General features: G+C 42.5%; 1 protein-coding gene across 2 annotated transcripts in view; it reads left to right on the top strand.

The window, feature by feature from the left end:
- The window catches only part of LOC122563098 (N-fatty-acyl-amino acid synthase/hydrolase PM20D1-like), an 84,381-nt gene that overhangs the window by 13,269 nt on the left and 51,351 nt on the right, over window positions 1-19,761 (top strand). For both annotated transcript variants that reach the window (XM_043716524.2, XM_087973508.1), the window contains exons 2-4: window positions 9,032-9,264; window positions 11,607-11,693; window positions 15,944-16,077. In XM_043716524.2, the coding sequence (XP_043572459.2) occupies window positions 9,032-9,264; window positions 11,607-11,693; window positions 15,944-16,077 (454 nt within the window). The remainder of the gene's footprint in view (window positions 1-9,031; window positions 9,265-11,606; window positions 11,694-15,943; window positions 16,078-19,761) is intronic.

Below are 19,761 nucleotides of genomic sequence, written 5' to 3'. Positions count from 1 at the left end.
GGAGGAATTTCCATCGCTTTCTTTTACTGTCTATTCACGGGATGAGAGCATTGTTTGCCCCCAATGCCTCATCTTCACCATGGGCATCCATTCCCTATATACATCCATCCCCCGTGGCAAAAGCCTGCAAGCCCTCTGTTTCTTCCTCTCCTGCCGTCCCAGCCAGTACCCCTCCACTGAAACACTCATTCGATTAACAGAACTGGTCCTCACCCTCAACAATATCTCCTTTGAATCCTCCCACTTCCTTCAGACCAAAGGGGTATCCATGGGTACTCGCACGGGCCTCAGCCATGCCTGCCTCTTCATAGGATATGTAGAACAGTCCATCTTCTGCAGTTACACTGGTACCACCGTCCACGTTTTCCTCCGTTACATCGATGACTGTATCGGCACTACCTCGTGCTCCCACAAGAAATTTGAACAGTTCATCAACTTCACAAACACCTTCCACCCTGACTTTGAGTTCACCTGGACCATCTTGGACACTTCCCTCCCCTTCCTGGACCTCTCTGCGACTGACTCAACATGACATCGACTTCAAATCCACCAACTGCCACTGGTATTTGGAACACATCTCCTCCCACCACCCCTCCTGGAAAAATGCTATCCCTTACTCCCAAATCCTCTGCCACCACCATATCTGCTCCCAGGAAGAGCAATTCCATTCCAGGACATCCTAGCTGGCCTTCTATTTCAAGGACCTCAATTTTCCCTCCCTCATGATCAACAATGCCCTCCAGTACATCTCCTCCACTTTCCTCACCTCTGTCCTTTAACCCCACTCTTCCAACTGCAATAGGGATCAAAACCCCTGCTCCTTCCATCCCACTAATCTTTGGATAAAGCATATTATCCTCCGCCATTTCCATCACCTACAGTCATGCCCCACCAGCAGAGATATTTCCCTCCATACCCCATTCTGCAGAGACCATTCCCTCCATGACCCTCTTGTTAGGTCCATGCCTTCCACCAACCCACCCTCTACTCCCTGGCACCTTCCCTTGCCGTCACAAGAAGTGGAAAGCCTGCATCCGCACTTCCCCCCTCACCTCCCTCCAAGACCCCAAAAGATCCTTTGACATCTGGCAGAGATTTCCCTGCACATCCAAATAGCTCATCTACTCTGTCCATTGTTCTCGACATGATCTCCTCTACATTGGGGATTCAGGACGCCAATTCACGGAATGTTTCAGGGAATATCTCTAGGACACATGCACCAACAATCCCACTGCCCTCTAACTGACCACTTCAACTCCCCTTCCCACTCCTCCAAGCATGTGCAAGTCCTGGGCCTCCTGCACCGCCAAATCCAAGCCACCTGATGCCTGGAGGAAGAACACCTCACCTTCTGCCTTGGGACCCTCCAAACACATGGCATCAATGTCGACATCACCAGTTTCCAAATCTTCCCTACCCCCTCATCCCAGATACTACCCTCTAACTCGACTCCGCTCTCTTGACCTGACCTACCTGCACATCTTCCATCCCACTTATCCGCTCCATCCTCCACTCACCATCACCCCCACCTGCATCCATCTATCACCTTCCCAGCTACCTTCACCCCCATCCCCATGCTCACCCTCCTATTAATCTCCTAGCCCCATTTCGCCCACTTCCGCCATATTCCTGATGAAGGACTTATGCCCGAAACGTCGACTCTCCTGCTCCTCAGCTTCTGTGCTTTTCCAGCGCCACATGTTTCGACATTGCTGGCTAAGCCAGCATTCATTGTCCAGAGGGCAGTTGAGAGTCAACCACGTTGCTGTGGGTCTGGTATCACAAGAAGGCCAGAAGCTTTCCCTCCCTAAAGAACACTTGTGAGCCAGATGGGTTTTTCTCCAACACTCGGCAACAGTTTCATGGTCATCCTTTGATCTTCAATTCCAAATTTTAAAAGTTGCATTAAAACTCCACCATTTGCCCTCGTAGGATTCGAACGCAGGTCCCCAAAACATACCCTGGGTGTGGGGATTAATTGCCTCCCACTCTGCAGTGGCCAACAATCAGGAATGTGGGGCTGAAGTGCAGACAGAACCTGAGCAGGAACCACCTCAAATTGTTATTTAGGAACACAAATGAGGATGAATGTACACATGAGAATAAATACTCAGCATCTGAACACTTTTAAAAACGCAATTGATGTGTAATTAAGATACTTTGCAACGTTAGATTCACTGTATTGTCTCTGAACCTTGGAAGATGGTTCAAATTTCCCTCTCTGCCAAGATACTTAAGACATATAGATATCCAAGGTCTCTTTGGGTAAGCTGTTCTGAAGTTGCAGACTGTGAAGTTTATTCTGCCATTCATATCCATATTAGAACAATCTGTGCTTACATTCCACCTCAATTTGTCAATGAATTTCATAACATGGCAGAATCACAATCTGATTTCACAGCTGAATGATTAGATTAGATTCCCTACAGTGTGGGAACTGGCCCTTCGGCCCAACAAGTCCACAATGACCCTTCGAAGAGCAACCCACCCAGACACCTCCTCCCTCTGACTAATGCATCGCAATTTACCATGGCCAATTCACCTGGCCTGCACATCTTTGTGACTGTGGGAGGAAACCCACACAGACAGGGGGAAGAATGTGCAAACGCCACACAGACAGTTGCCCAAGGCTGGAATCAAACCTGGGACTTTGGCACTGTGAAGCAGCAATGCTAAACACTGCACCACTGTGCCACCGGTGTTCATAGCTAATCAAAACAACCTAGTTTCACTTATGCAAGTAAACTTGAAAACATGCAATTTTTCAATGGCAGAATGAAATTGAGGAAAAGTGATAAGATTCATTCTGCCATCATCTTAATAGAGAACCAGTAAACTGTTTGTAAAGCCTGGAATAACATCATGTTCAAGAGTCCATCCTAGAATTATGAAAGAGATACTTTGTATTGGTTTCTGAAAACAAGCTCGTTTTACTTTGCTGTCTTCAGATTAGGATTAAATGCATGGAAATAACATCTTTAACTTGCCAATGACTAATTCAGCTTTACAATACAGAAAATGTAGAAGACAGAAATATTTACATTTCCTTATTTCTAGGAAATAGTTGATGGGTCTTCCCAGAATCCTTGCCCTTCCTGCTATTGTATGACGAATTTGCGTAAATGCAACATCCTCAAAATGGTGATAAATCCCAACTGATCGTACTTTACGTGAAGTGAGATGAAAAGTTGCATTCCAGCCCAAACTAGAATTGTTTCATATTTGGTTACCGCCCAAGTGCAGAAGGGAGGTTTCTGTTTCGTGTGGCGTGCTGGTCAGTCTCCTGCGGGAGGTCCTTCACTTGCTGCTTGTCACTGGATGAAGCATTTTATCACCCGGTGATGTTACTGTGAAGATCAACATTGACGTCGATCTGTGAAAAGGACAGGCAATTTGACCAAATGTGGCTAAAAGAGAAGGGATGCAGATGGAATAACAAGAAGCAAGCCAAAGACATTCCAAGGAGAAAGTGAGGGCTGCAGATGCTGGAGATCAGAGCTGAAAATGTGTTGCTGGAAAAGCGCAGCAGGTCAGGCAGCATCCAAGGAACAGGAGAATCGACGTTTCGGGCATAAGCCCTTCTTCAGGAATCAGAATTCCTGACATGTGCCAGCAGTGATTACTAATTCTGAGTTGAAACTCCTGAAAACAATTAATAGGGTCCAGTTACAGAGCCCTGTTTCACTTCATGGGCTCTGCTTGTAAGTTAATCAATTGGAAAACACAGGTGATTGACTAGTGGTGGTTAATTGATAAAATAAAGCCACCAGTGATTTGGCAATAAGGGAGAGAAGTTTAGTTGTGTCTAATGGCACTTTTGGTTTCTGTATTTTTTTTTAAAATGAGCAGAGCATCATAGTGCTATTGTGGTGCAGTGGCAGTGTCCCTGAGAAAGACTTGGGTTCAAGTCCCACCTACTCTAGAGTTGTGTAGTGATAGCCCTGAACAGACTAGTTAGAAAATATCTAACAGAAACTGTTTTGGTGCAGTGGTAATCTCCCTGCCTCTGAGACAGGATGCCTGCGTCAAACTCCCACCTGCTCCAGAGGTGTGCCAAAACATATCTAAAAAGGATGAATTGGAAAATATTTTAGCAAATCCTTCATTCTGGTATATCTTATCCTTCTAAAGGAAGGGGGTAGCTAAGTTTTGGATTTGTATTTAAATAAGATTTGGGTTTTTTTTTTGGAGATTTGACATTCCTTTTTTATATATTTTCTCTTTATCCCCTGAACTGAGGAGATTCTAAATCCTTATTTATATTTTTACTTATTTTCTTTTCTTTCTTTTATTTAATATAATGCCACGTCCAACATTACCGCCAAACAGCGGTAGTGCTTATTTTCCCCAGCATCAATGTTGTGTGTGCAGGTGTTGGACACAGAGAAAAAACATCAAGTGCAGAAAACTTTATTCATTTTCCACCACCAGGTAGAAAGGGAACACCCCGAGTGGCCAGTAACAAGCCCTTCTCAGTAATGGGCAATGCTAAGTGATCAAAAAAGTAAAAGGGAGGGCAGGGATTAAATCAAAATAGAGTTGGAGGGGGAAATAAAACACTCCACACCCTGCGGTGCCACCATAAGATTTGTTTTTAAATAATAAGACATCTGAAAGGACTTTTCATCCAATGAAGTACTTGTGTCAGGAATGCAGCAAAATGTTAACATAACAGGCTCCCACAAACAGCAAACTGATAAAGTCACGACAATCTGTTTCTTTCGATAGGATAAATATTGGCTATCTCACTGTGTATTGCACCGCTGCTGTGCTTCAAGGGAGTATGTCAAGGACAGAGGGGTCAAGGCCTCAGTTTAACATACTGTCCAAAAGATAACATCTTTATTCATTCATTACTGGAATGTCGGACTTTATCTAAGTTCTGTGCTGGGACTGGAACTCATACCCTAATGTCTCAGAGACAGCAGAATTATTAACCAAGAGGCTCACACTGCATCAAAATATAATGTGTGAATATGTGAGTTATATTAAATTAATAACATTCTTTTCTCTCTCCTTTTCCCACAAAAGGTTTTTTTTCATAAATGTAAGACAGCCACTAATGAGTGCAATGAAGGTTTTAGCGGGGACATCTTTAGCCTTTGAATGTTTAAAATGAGGAACTGGCTTAGTAAAATAGTTGAGGTAAATATGGTGGAAGCACAAGGGGAGCACGCACGAGAAAAGAATAGAATGATTGTGAAGAGTGTCAGATGACGCAGGGTATGAGAAGGCTTGTGTCAGCATTAAGACTAAAGTGGACAACTCGGGCCGAATGGCCTGTTTTGTTCCATACATTCTGTGCGACTCTTCAGAGATTTTACAACGTGACACATTTTTTAAAACTTATCATATTATTGTTAACTCTTAATGGTGAGATTTTTTTGGAAGTTTAATGTAATTTGAAGTTTGGGTAATGCCACCACGAACATTTTCCTTCCATCCCCAAAACATGTACAACCATAGAAGGCAGTCTCCTGACTGTGGTGATCTTCAGCTAAATGCTTGAAAAGTAACAATGGTCTGAATTTTCATTTTGGAATTTTGTTGTACTTCTCCAATCCCGCAACAAAGCACTGGAGTTGCAATCTGTATTCTAATTGGTGTAAGTGGTTTGATTATATTATAATATTTTGACTTACCAACTTGGCTGGCTGCAGATTTTGATATGATTCTTAATCTTAGACTCATAGAATGAAGCCTATTCAGCCCACCATTGTGATATGAGCTTTTGGACAAAACTCAGCCACTCTTTCCCCTTATTTACATCTTAATTATAAATTCAGTGCCCTTTCATATCTTAATAGATTTATAAACATATTAAGTTTTTCATGTAAGTTGTACTGCCCTGCTAGAGGAACAATGTTATTAAACTGGATAGGGCACAAAAGAGATTTACAAGGATGTTACCAAGACTGGAGGGTCTGAGTTATAAGGTGAATAGGCTGGGATATTTTTTCTTGGAGTGTAGAAGGCTGAGGGGTGATCTTATAGAGCGGTATAGGTAAAATGAATAGCCAAGGTCCTTTCCCCAAGATAGGGGAGTCCAAAACTAGACAACATAAGTTTAAGGTGAGAGAGGAAAGATTTAAAAAGGACAAATTTTCACACAGAGGGTGGTGCATACATGGAACGAGCTGCCAGAGGAAGTGACACAGGTGAGTACAATGATAACATTTTAAAGATATTTGGACAGGTACATGGATAGGAAAGCTTTAGAGGGACATGGGTCAAACAAAGTCAACTGGGACTAGCTCAGTTTAGGAAATCTGGTTCGTATAGACAGGTTGGGCCGATGGGCCAGTGTCTGTGCCAAATGCCCCTATACAGATTGTTATGCTATAACGCGCATTTCGTTAATGCAAATTCACTACAACACAATTGATGAACTGAGGACACTGCTTCTGTAGCATTTAAAGTTTGTATTGGTTATAATGCGATTCTGGCCCCATTAGTTTAAATGGTGCTGCTATTACACGATTTTCTTATAACATGGGTTTGCACAAGAACGGAACTACCGTATGAGAGCAGAATTGACTGTATTAAAGTATAAATTTATATATTTGTGCGTCATTCCCACTCTGTTGTCAAGACAATTTTATTTACTTTCATTTGGAAAGTATTATGGTTTATTGAGTGATAGCATGTAAGTTAAATTGTATGTTGCTTTCTGAAATAGGCTGTGAGAATCTCATGTAGTTATCAGTTTGCTGTGTGGGTTAACATGGCCAAGAGCCGCCCTGTTTTATTTAGGTTAAATAGGGGAACATAGGAACATTCACATGTTGAGCCCACTCCGCCATTGTATTGGATCATGACAATAGGGGAGGTGCTGACCTACTGATATTATCACCAGGCTGTTAATCCAGAGATCCAGTTAATGTCCCATGGAACCAGGTCCAAATCCCACTACAGTAGATGGTGAAATTTGAATACAATTTTTTTTTTTAAATCTGGATCCAAGAGTTTAATGATGACCATTAATCCATGATCAATGGTTGGGGAAAACCCATCAGGTTCACTCATAGCAGTCAGGGAAGGAAACTGCCATCCTTACCTGGTCTGCACTACATGTGACTCCAGACCCACAGAAATATGGTTGACTTTTAACTGTCCTCTGGGATGGACAATAAATGCTAGCTTAGCCAGTGATGCCCTCATTCTGTGAATGAATTTTATCGAGAACAAAACTACCTAAATGTGTTGCCGGGGTAGGGGTGGATGCTTTGGAGAGGATGCAGGGAGGGTTTGTGGGGATGTTGCCTGGTATGGAGGATGCTAGCTATGAGGAGAGATTGAGTAGGTGAGGATTGTTTTCATTGGAAGGAGGGAGGTTGGGGAGGCACCTGATTGAGGTCTCCAAATCATGAAGGGTATAGACAGGGTGGATAGAGATAAGCTTTTGCCCAGGGTGAAGGATTCAATAATGAGAGATCACACTTTCAAGGTGAGAGGTAAAAAGTTTAAGGGGGATACATGTGGCAAGTACTTTACATAGAGGGTGGTGGATGCCTGGAACACGTTGCCAGCAGAGGTGGTAGAGGCAGGCACAGTAGATTCATTTAAGATGCGTCTTGACAGATGCATGAGTAGGTGGGGAGCAGAGGGATACAAATGCTTAGGAATTGGGCAACAGGTTTAAACAGTGGATTTGGATCGGCCCAGGTTTGGAGGGCCGCAGGGTCTGTTCCTGGGCTGTAAATTTTCTTTGTTCTAAATGCTATCCCTACAGAGCAAAATCGACCAATTTCTGTCGCAAACATGCTCAATGGTTGAGCTTCAACTGTCTTGGGTAGAGAATTCCAAAGGTTCTCCACCAGCTGAGTGAATAAATTCTTCCTTGTCTTAGTCTTAAATGGCCTGACCCTTTATTCAGAATCCATGTCCGCTGTTATCAGATTCGCCAGCCACAGAAAATATCCCATCTATGTCCACATTGTCATATCCTATAAGAATCTTGTAAATTTAAATGAGATTACCTCTCTTCATTGAAATTCTGGAGAATAAACATCCAGTTTCTTCAATCTCCTAAAAGAATGCCTGGCAAACCCTGTGACTCCTTCACAGTCAAATATATCCTTCCTTGGATAAAGACACCAAAACTGGACACGATATTCTGGGTATTGAGCTTGCGTTATAAGCAGGAAGTCACAGTAAACATCTGGCTAGAAGCACATTCTATGTAAGTGAATCATTTATGCCTGTTTAATGCAAATGCTCAATGATTAAATTGCTCTGTGTTGGTCAGCTGGCTGATCTATTTCCGCCGTGCTGATCAATTTAAGCCTGAGTGTAGCCTCAGAGAGCTGACGGAAACAGAAGCTTCCAGAAATTCTTAAGCAGTCTAAGTTGAGAACATGTGTAGAAATGGCTGATGTATTTAAAGCAGTGTAAGTTAACTCGTTATAGATACTTTTAATCAACCTGCTCAGACATGTTACACATGGAGGCCTTTGGAGTAGGTGGGACTTGAATCCAGGACTTCTGGCTCAGAGGTAGCGACACTGCCAGTGTGCTGCAATAAAGATCTAATACATTTCTAAAATAACAATAAAAAAAGCACAGGAGAAACTCAGAAGGTCTGGCAGAATCTCTGAAGAGCGAATAAGTGTTAACAGACATCTTCAGTGTGGATGTCATATCTGAAATGTTCTGCTGTAAGACGTATTGCAAATTAGTTAATACCCAACATTTAGGTTCTACAAGTAACTACCAATGAACATTATCAATGCTAGTCAAAGGAACTAGCAAAGAAATGATTCTCGTCACTAAAGACAATGAGAGGGAGAGGGACAGAATGAGGCCAGTCAGTCCATCAAGTCTGCCCAGCCATTCAATCTGTTTCCCAACCCCATTCTCCCGCCTTCTCCAATGACTAGCATTTTCAAATTCTGCATCAGACTTACAATGGGTCTTGTATCCAGCATTCATTTCACAAAGATGTTTGCAATAACCAGGATTTTTTTAAAACTTCGAAGTCCCCATCTGCTCATTACCTGCTTACATTATCCATTTCTTTTTTTTTTGGCAGTATTTCCGACCGTGTTCTCCTCGAACCTTGTACAACATGAGATTATCGCTAACTACAGTCACTTGTTTACTGTCCGTGGATCAAATGACAGTCTCCAGCCGTACATGCTGATTGCCCACCTGGATGTGGTCCCTGCCTTGGAAGAAGAGTGGGACGTTCCACCATTTTCTGCAGAGGAAAAGGATGGCTATCTTTATGGACGCGGATCTATGGATGACAAGGCATCTCTTATGGTATTGTTGCCTGAAGTTTTCCCTTAAGCTCAATTTCCTGCAAACTGTTTAAAACCCACTGCCTGATTCAACTCTGAAAAATGTATTAGGTCTCATGGCAAACCTACCATTTCATTCTGTGGAGTCTTCTATTTTGGAACCCTTTGTCATTTTTTTGTGCAAGGAAAATTCAGCTGTAACATCTGCCCGACTCAGTGAGTTTCCTTTCTTAGATATAACTTTCCTACAACATCACTTCCAGAAATGCAGCTGACTTTTATTGTGGTCATATTCACAATAATGAAATAAAGCTGTTTAATTCTGCACTTGTATCAATTAGTCAGGCAATCTGTTGGCCCTGTGTGATGTGAGTTTGGCTTCAACTTCAGGCCTGGGATAAAGTACACAAGAAAGAGGAATTCTATCTGCTGAACTCTGGAACTGTTTTAGAGTCATACAGCAATTCAATTCAATTCAACTCAATTCAGCATAGAAACCGGCCCTTCAGCTCAACTCCTCCATGCCAACCAGATTTCCCTAACTAAATTAGTCCCATTTGCCTGCATTCGGTCCGTACCCCTCTTAAACCTTTCCTTTCCATGTACCCAACTAAATGTCTGTTAAATGTTAGAATTGGACCTGCCTCTACCACTTTGTTTGGGATATTTTCAAATGAATTATCCAGCAGATAAAATAAGTAAATGTTTAAATTAACCTTGGGAGTAAGAAAAGGAAGCTGAGTAACTGTTTAATTTATGTGTAGAATTTAAAAAAGTCGTAAACATTTATTTGCGTAATTAAAATGTTTAGTAAATCTTCAATTTACACATGGGTGGGGGGAGGGGAATGATAAGCTATTTTTACAGAGACAGACTGGTTCTAAAAGTGGGGTTTTGTATAACTCTTGGTGACGTCAGCAGCAGGTTCAGGCTATTCTTTGGTCTAATGTTAGTTTCTCCCACAGACTGAGCTGTGACTTGCGTAGTGTTGTTTAGTAGTTTGCTTGCCACACATTTCGGCCATTACCTTGTAATGTACGGTATGTATGAGATGTGGAGTTCAGGAGGATAAACAGGAAAGGCAGTGCATGGTGCATTGTTGAATACAGCAGCACAGAGTGAGGGCAAGTCAGAAGAGACTGGAAAAATTAGGTTTGTTCCCCTTGGAGCAAAAACGATCTTGTGAAGATTTAATCAAGACATTCACAGTCAGAGAGTCATAGAGGAATTGTTGTTCAGAGACACAATGGTCTGAATTACTTCTGTCAGAGCTGTTTTGTTTAACTATAATAGTGCTTCTGTGTTGGATTTTATGGATTGGATGATCTGACTGATACAGTCTGTATTGTCTGATATTGTATGGATTGTCAGATTTTACAAAATTTCTGTTTCTTTGAGATTTTACCCTGATGAGTTATGTTTTCACTTATAAATGGAATGTGGGCATCGCTGGCAAGACCAGCATTTATTGCCTGTTCCTAACTGCCCTTGAGAAGGTGGTGGTGAGCTGTCTTCTTGAACTGCTGCAGTCCTGTGGCAGACCCACAGTCAGGTAAAGAGCTCCATGATTTGACCCAGCTACAGTGAAAAATGTGTTGCTGGAAAAGCGCAGCAGGTCAGGCAGCATCAAAGGAGCAGGAGGATCGACGTTTCGGGTATAAGCCCTTCTTCAGGAATCATGACCGAAACGTCGATTCTCCTGCTCCTTTCTTGCTGCCTGACCTGCTGCGCTTTTCCAGCAACACATTTTTCAGCTCTGATCTCCAGCATCTTCAGTCCTCACTTTCTCCCAGCTACAGTGAAGGAATGATGATATAATTCCAGGTCAGGCTGATGAGTTGCTTGGAGAAGAACTTGTGGATGATGGTGTTCCCTTGTCAGAGGTCACCCTGGTAGAGGTTAGAGGTTTGGAAGGTGACATGCAAGAAGCCTTGATGATGTGAATAAATATAGCATCTCCTGTGATTCTTGCAATGAAGCCAGTTTCAAACCTAATGATTCGCATTCCATTGGACTCAACCAGGGAATTGTACATTTCAATGACTCTATCTATGACTCTATTTGACAGGGATAATGTGATTTTTGAGCAGGCAAAGATGATGCCATAAGTATTGCCCAGGTTTGCACCCTGGTGATGAGGGCACCTCAGTTTTACTGAAGGGCATCGTGTTAAGTATGAAACTTCCTAATCCTGTGTTGTAGCATTTTCTGATATGCTGGATAGAATCACGGACCCTGTGGGTCCCTAGTTACAGGGTTTCTCCCAATGTTTGAAACTTAATTGTCACAATGTATATCCAGAATCTATTGAGAGAAAAACCCCAGTGCTGGTGCTTATGTATTTAAGTATTCTATTTTCCACAGGGAATCCTCCAAGCTCTGGAATTCTTACTGAAACGAGGCTACAAACCCTGTCGATCGTTCTACATTGGAGTTGGACATGATGAAGAGGTAACTCAAGATCAAGTGCTGAACTTGGGGAGGGCGGGCCTTGCTTCTGTTGCTAGAACAAATGCTTTGGGTCTTCTTTTGTGATGACCAGGATGTTGTATTGCAAAGTTAGTTTCTGTGGACTAATGCTGCATGTGAGGGGGGGTGGGAAAGAATTCTGGCAATGGTGTTTGTTAAAAAAGTGCTGCAAGGGTCATGAATATGTGAAGAGGGAAGGGACATATTAATGATTGAGGTATCAATCTTTCATCAGAATTGATGGATAAGAAAGCTCCTAGAATAAGAAAAATATGATAAGAACAAAAGAAATAGGAGCAGGAAAAGAATATATGGCCCACAAGACTGTTCTGCCGTTCAGTGGATGATATTTATTTCAATTTTGTTTTCTTACTCCCTACTCATATCATTTGGTTTCCTGAGAGACCTAAATTGTGTCTGTCACAGCCTTACATTTATTCAATGATGGAGAATCTGCAGCTCTCTCGGGTAGAGAATTCTAAATTTCACAACCCTTTTGAATGGAAAAGTCTCTCCTTGTCTCAATCCTAAATGATCAGCCAATTATTTTGAAACTGTGTCCCCTCAGTATCTACACTGTCACATCCCATTGTAATCTTGAATGTTTTCAATGAAATTGCCTCTCATTCTTCTAAACCCCAGAGAATATAGATCCAGTTTACTCAGCCCTTCAACATAACGTGGAGGTGCTGGTGTTAGACTGGGGTGGAGAAAGTTAAAAATCACACAACACCAGGTTATAGTCCAACAGGTTTATTTGGAAGCACTAGCTTTTGGAGCACTGCTCCTTTATCAGGTAGCTAGTGGGGCAGGATCATAGGGCACAGAATTTATAAGGAGAGATCAAAGTGTCATACAACCGATGCAATGTATTGATCAAACCTAGATTGTTGTTATGTCTTAATCACTGAGAATGAGTTGCAGATTTCAATTCATTAATATGTAAATTCCATAACTTCTTTCAAGTCGCATTCCCGAGATAACTTAAGGTTTTATAAAAAAAGGTGACATCTCAGCTCAGACAATGCATTCCAACCTTGAGTCAGACTGGTTCTTTTTCCAAAGTAGGAATTTATAAAATGTCACATGGACTGACTGCCTACAGATTGTGTGCTTTTGGAATAAATAGAATGTATCTGCAAATGCAAATTCACCCCATTGACATATATGTGTGTGAAGGGGAGGGAGAGTGAGAGACAGAGAGAGAGGGAGAGAGAGGGTGTGTACGTGTGTGTCTCTGAGAGAGTGTGTTTATATGAGACAGTGTGTGTGTGTGTGTAGGGGATCACCTATAGTGTGACATGAACCCAAGGTCCTGTTTGAGGCCATCCCCATGGGTACTGAACTTGTCTATCAGCCTCTGCTCAGTGACTCTGCATTGTTCTGTATCCCAAAATCTGGCTTGGAGGACAGTCACCCGAAAATCCAAAGCCGAATGTTCTTGACTGTTGAAGTGTTCCCCAACTGGGAGGGAACATCCCCCCTGACAATTATTGCACAGTGTCCATTCATTCATTGTCAAAGCATCTGCTTGGTCTCGCCAATAAACCATGCCTCAAAGCATCCTTGCCTGCCTCTCCTTAAAGGGATCAATCTAGTGAACCTTCACTATTATCTCCAAGTCATGTATTCCCTTCATTAAATTGAAGACCACAACTGCACATAATATTTTAGATGTTATCTCACCAAATCCCTGTATAATTGCAATAGCACTCTAGCTTTATACTAACATTGTTTTCCTTGTGCGTGATTGTCCAAGTCCTTTTGAGCATCAGCATTTACAAGTTGCACAGATTTATAAAAACAATTTTCTTTATAGCCAAACTGTTACTTCAGTACAGCATGGAAAGAGAGTTGCAGTGTCAGAACCAGGGTTAGAGTGAGGCCCTAGTTGATGGAATTTGAAATTTCAATGGATTTTTTGAAAAGGAGGATGTAAAACTGAGAAGTAACTTAGTTGCTTAGTTGTCAGGCTATTCTGCCTACAAATTGATTTCTCTGTTTACCAATAAAATTCCAGTAATAATACTTCAGTACAAATAAAACACAACATGAAATGTATGGAAGTGCTTCACATGAACACTTTGTAAAACAAAGTATGCCTCTGAGCCATATAAGGAGCTACTAGGTCAGGTGACCCAAACTGCAGGCTTTAAGGCTAATCATAAAGTCAAAAGTGAAGTAGATAGTTGGTGCATGGAAGGTATTCCCAAACCTGGAGTCTTAACAACTTGGCACTGTCTTCTTGAAGTCGTTGTGACTGAGAATGCACAAGAGGCCAGAATATCGTGAAGGTTTTAGAGATGTCTTAAGGGCTTGAATAAAATGCTGTGAAATGTTTTAAGGACATAATAAGGAGCTATGTAATGATACAACATCTTCTCTCCTTTAAGGTTGATGCTAATGGACTTGGAGACAGACGTTTCTCAGATTTCCCATTTTTTTTGCCCCCTGTTTGTTCCAAAGGGCAAAGGGCACTTAATATAAGCCTGAGGCCTTAATAATTTGAAATAAAATGGGTATCCTGAATCTAACCATCACCCCTCAATATTCAATGGCATTAACATAACTGAATCCCCAAGTGTCAACAAGCTGAGGGCTAACATTGACCAGAAATGGACCTGGATTCGACATATAAACATTAGCTACAAGAACAGGTCAGATGCTATGAATCCTGCAGTGAGAACATCACCTCCTGGCTCCCCAAAGCTTGTCCATTATCTGCAAGGCCCATGGCAGGAGTGTGATGGAATACTCCCCACTTGCCTGGATGGGTGCAGCTCCAACAACACTCAAGAAGCTTGACACCATCCAGGACAAAGCAACCTGCTTAATTGACACCACATCCACAAACATTTAGTCCCTCCACTGCCAGTGCTCAGCAGCAGCAATGTGTATTGTCTACCAGAGGTATGGCAGAAATTCAGCAAACCTCCTTAGACAGCACTTTCTAACCCATGACCATGACCATGGGAGCACCACCTCCTTGCAAGTCCCCCTCCAAGTCACTCAACACCCTGACTTGGAAATACAATGCTGTTTCTTCACTGTCATCTTGTCGAAATTCTAGAACCACCTCCCTACTGGCATCGTGTATACCCTTACATCAACTGGTTTAAGAAGGCAGTTCACCACCAACTTGTCAAGGATAAGTAGGCATGGGCAATAAATGCTGGCCCAGCCTGCAACACCCACATCCCATGAGTCAATATTTAAATAAATGACAGTGAGTCAGGAGCAATGGAAGAGGCAGCTTTTCAATATGTAAATTATCCAAGAACAGAGGAGATCAAAAGAGAAAATGCTGGAAAATCTCAGCAGGTCTGGCAGTTAGACTCAAAACGTCAGCTCTTTTCTCTCCTTACAGATGCTGCCAGACCTGCTGAGATTTTCCAGCATTTTCTCTTTTAGTTTCAGATTCCAGCATCCGCAGTAATTTGCTTTTAACAGAGGAGATCAGTTTGGTCCAGAGTTTCAAAGAAAGGGGCTTTCTTACATAATAGATTTGCACATGAATTTGGATGTTCTGGAACTCGTTATTACAAGTGCAGAAAGCAGTTTAGAACTCATCATCATGCACTGTAGATTACTTCCATCTGAACAATGTGGTCTGCTGGCATCCTATCAATCCCTAGCTGCACGAGGCTGAATTTCATAAGACTGTCCCATGTTTAAATGTGAGTCTCCCAACATTAATATTAACCGCGAAGCATATTGCCACTAATGTTAATGTCACAGCGAAGTGAACATGCAAAGCAAGTATCGGGTCAGTGTGGGCCAAATGGCCTGCTTCCATGCTGTCAGAATTCTATGACTCTAGGCCCACAGTGCTCTTCACTGCCCTCTGGATAATATGTGGTGGTCACATCCTATGAATGAATAAAATGACTGTAAATTCAGATAAAGACTCCAAGGTGACAATGCAGTACTAAGTGAGTGTGCTGTCATCCAGGTGAGTTGTTAAACTGGGTCTTCTCATGTGAGTGTAAAAGGTTTTATGCCATTATTGGAAGTGTAAGGGAGGTTACAATCCTATCAGTCAATAATTATCCCTTAACCAACCATCATATTCAATTATTGCAAGAATTGCTACTAATGAGAACTTTCAATTTGCAAATTGTCGCAATTGCTACATTTCCAAAACCGCTGCATTGGCAATAAAGGGCTTTGGCAACAGTCACAAGGTTGTGAAAGGATTTGTTTAAAGGCAAGCCTTTCTTTCTTGCCTATAGGTTGGGGGAAACAATGGAGCTAGAAACATAGCAACAGTTCTACAGTCCAGAGGAATAAAACTCTCCTTTCTTCTGGATGAAGGCTCGTTTATACTCAGTGGAATCGTACCAGGGCTGAACAAAAATGCTGCAATGTAAGTGTCTCAGCTGCCCTAACTCAAACAGCATCATGTCCTGTTGGTTATAGACTTATAAAGTTATAGAAATGTACAGCACAGAAACAGACCCTTCGGTCCATGCCGATCAGATATCCTAAATTAATCCAATCCCACTTGCCAGCATTTGGCCCCTATCCCTTCAACCCTTCCTATTCATATACCCATCCAAATGCCTTTTTAAATGTTGTAATTGTACCAGCCTTCATCACTTCTTCTGGCAGCTCATACCATACACGTACCACCCTCTGAGTGAACAAGTTGCCCCTTAGGTCCCTTTTAAATTTCCCTTCTCACCTTAAACCTATGCCCTCTTGTTTTGGACTCTCCTACCCAGGGGAAAAGACCTTGGCTATTCATCCTATCCATGCCCTTCATGATTTTACAACCTCAGCCTCCAACACTTCAGGGATAAAAGCCCCAGCCTATTCAGCCTCTCCCTATAACTCAAACCCTCCAATCCTGACAACATCCTTGTACATCTTTTCTGAACCCTTTCAAGTCTAACAATACTTTTCCGATAGCATGGAGATCAGAATTGAATGCAGTATTTCAAAAGTGGCCTAACCTATGTTCTGTACAGCCCCAATATGAAATCCCAATATATTCAATGCACTGACCAATAAAGGCAAGCATGCCAAATGCCACCTTCACTATCCTGTCTATCCACAACTCCACTTTCAAGGAGCTATGAACCTGCAACCCAAGGTTTCTTTGTTGCCAAAAGAATATATCTTTCACAGGCGGCAAATACCTACATAAACACAGAATGCAAAATACCTTGGTATGTAAGTAGCCACAGACCCTTTCCTGATGAAACAGGTAAGAAAATGCCCAGAGGACATGATGCACTAAATATTCTTCACATATTAACTCTACAAATTCTCTTTTCTATAAGTCTGTATATTTATATGGAAGTAAAAAGATATTTGTTCTTGTCATGTAAAGGGGCTGACATAATCACCTTTAATGCCTATCCTCAAGAGACAGATTTATTAAGGATGAAGCCTTGTCTAACAGGATGGCAATCGCACTTTGTTATTCTAGTTATATAGTTGTGAGCTTTGAGATTATGTTTTGGGACTGTATTAACTTTAAAATAAAACCAAGTCGGATGACCTTGCACTGAAGCACGTCAATCTGATTTGATTGTTAGAAATTAAAGGGGACCCAGACTGTTTAATGGGAAGAAGATGCAAATTGATATCTTTGGAGACAAGGGCAGTAGCCTGGATGCTAACAGTGGATGAACCATTAATCTCCAAAGTCCCAGAAAAGTGTTTATTGATTCTGTCAGGTTGTAAACATTGTATTTTTAAACTGTTCGTTTAGTTAACAGATGAAAAAAAATGGGTCTTCTGAGATAGTTCATCAACATTTCTAACTGGAGACGTCCCAACTAACTTATGTTGTCCTGTTGAGCTTTCAGAGAGGAAGAATAGCTAAAATAACCCCAAACACACTCAGGCTCACTTAGTCTGCTCAGATCCAGGAGAGGAAGGGGAAAAGCTGAAGACTTAAGAGTCTCTGGATCACTGCCCAGGAATTCGAGCGAGAGTTCACCTTCAGACTGGGGGAAGAAACTAATTTATGGGGAGCTGAGACAGGTTGGAAGATTTACAAGATTTGCCTTGAGGGAGAATTCATTAGGAAAAATCTGATCATGGAAGAGATTTCTGGAGTTTTACCTTGGAATTAAGAGTCACTTTGGACTTATTTTGGAAGAATGGAATGTTGACTTAAAGAACAGTGTAATGTATAGGTGTGAAGTCATTTTGATAAATAAAATCTGGGGTTTTCTGGATAGACCCCCCCACCCCCGATCCTCACATTCCACCCCACTAATCTCCAAATCCAGCGTATCATCCTCTGCCACTTTCACCACCTACAGTCAGACCCGCTACCAAAAATAAATTTCCCTTCCCACCCCTATCTGCATTCCACAGGGACCTTTCCCTCCGCAGCTCCCTCGTCAGGTCCCACCAGCCTCCTCTCCACACCTGGCACCTTCCCCTGCTGCGTCAGACATGCAAAACCTGTGCCCACACCTCCCCCCCCACCTCCATCCAAGGGCCTAAAGGATCATCCCAAATCCGGCAGAGATTCATTTGCATATCCTCGAACGTCATTTACTGCATAAGTTGCTCTCTATGTGGTCTCCTGTGTATCGGAGAGACAGAGCACAACTCGTGGAATGGTTCAGGGAACATCTCTGGTCCATTCACACCAACCAACCCCACCGCCCTGTGGCCATCAATTCAACTCTCCATCCCAATCCCCTCATGTCATATCCATTCTGGGCCTCCTCCGCCGCTTAACCAAGGCCACCCACAAACTGGAGGAGGAACACCTCATCTTCCGTCTCAGGAGCATAGAACTACATGGACTCAACATTGAACTCTTTGAGTTTCGAAAACTCCATTCCCCTCTCCCCATCCCAGATCCAACTCTCCGACTCAGTTCTGCCCTCTTGACCTGTCCTACCTGTCCATCTTCCTTCCCACTTATCCGCTCACACTTCCCACTGACCTATCACAATCACCTCTGACCTTCGCCCACTTATTACCATTGCAATAACCTTTCACCCTAGCACCCCACCCCCCAATTTATCTCTCAGCCCCCTTCCCCCTCCCCAGTCCTGACGAAGGGTTACGTCCAAAATGCCGACTCTCTTGCTCCTCAGATGCTGCCTGGCCTGCTCTCCTTTTTCCAGCGCCACACTTGATTAGCTCTTATTCTTTTAAAAATACTCTTGGCCTTGAAGGGAATCATAACAAACAAATGTCAATTCCGTCTCCAATCCTTCCCCTGGCTAACTGAAAGCCTGTTTACAGGTTTAAACCTGAAATAAATTCAACTGGAATTTATCTCTGATCATGATGTGTCTTTAATTGGCTGTGGCATCAACATAATGATTTAGTAATCTCAGCTATTGTCTGGGATTGTATCATTTTCTGGCCACATGTCTCCAGGTCAGTGACAAATGAAATGTTAGTTTGTGGGCGGCACGGTGGCACAGTGGTTAGCACTGCTGCCTCACAGCGCCAGAGACCCAGGTTCAATTCCCGACTCAGGCGACTGACTGTGTGGAGTTTGCACATTCTCCCCGTGTCGGCGTGGGTTTCCTCCGGGTGCTCCGGTTTCCTCCCACAATCCAAAGATGTGCGGGTCAGGTGAATTGGCCATGCTAAATTGCCCATAGTGTTAGGTAAGGGGTAAATGTAGGGGTATGGGTGGGTTGCGCTTCGGCGGGTCGGCGTGGACTTGTTGGACCGAAGGGTCTGTTTCCACACTGTAAGTAATCTAATCTAATCTAATCTAATCTAATCTAGTCACAGCCTCTTTCCATAATCCTGGCGAACTGACTCAACTAGAAATCATATGGAAAGACATAAAGTGGTAAAACCTCTGCCCCTGGGGGAACACAGACCTCACGGCAACTGTCCTTTAAAAAAAGAATTAGGAGCCCCAGAGAGTGATGCCAACAACCATCAAGGCTGTTTTGTATATAACTCTGTTTTCTTAAAGTGAAGTCTAAACATAAATATCAGTTAATGGAGGTTGCCTAATGTTTTGTGAAAGCAAGATTGTCTGTATACCCAAAAGGTCAGGCCGAAGGTTCATCGTCCTGCTGTGGTGATATACACACACTACTTATGCTTT

This window comes from Chiloscyllium plagiosum, unplaced genomic scaffold (genome assembly GCF_037043375.1).
Source record: "Chiloscyllium plagiosum isolate Xiang-an unplaced genomic scaffold, Cpla_swu_hap1 HiC_scaffold_26, whole genome shotgun sequence".
Classification (NCBI taxonomy): domain Eukaryota; kingdom Metazoa; phylum Chordata; class Chondrichthyes; order Orectolobiformes; family Hemiscylliidae; genus Chiloscyllium; species Chiloscyllium plagiosum.
Note: the sequence above shows the minus strand (reverse complement) of the source record. Positions and strands in the feature narration are given on the sequence as shown.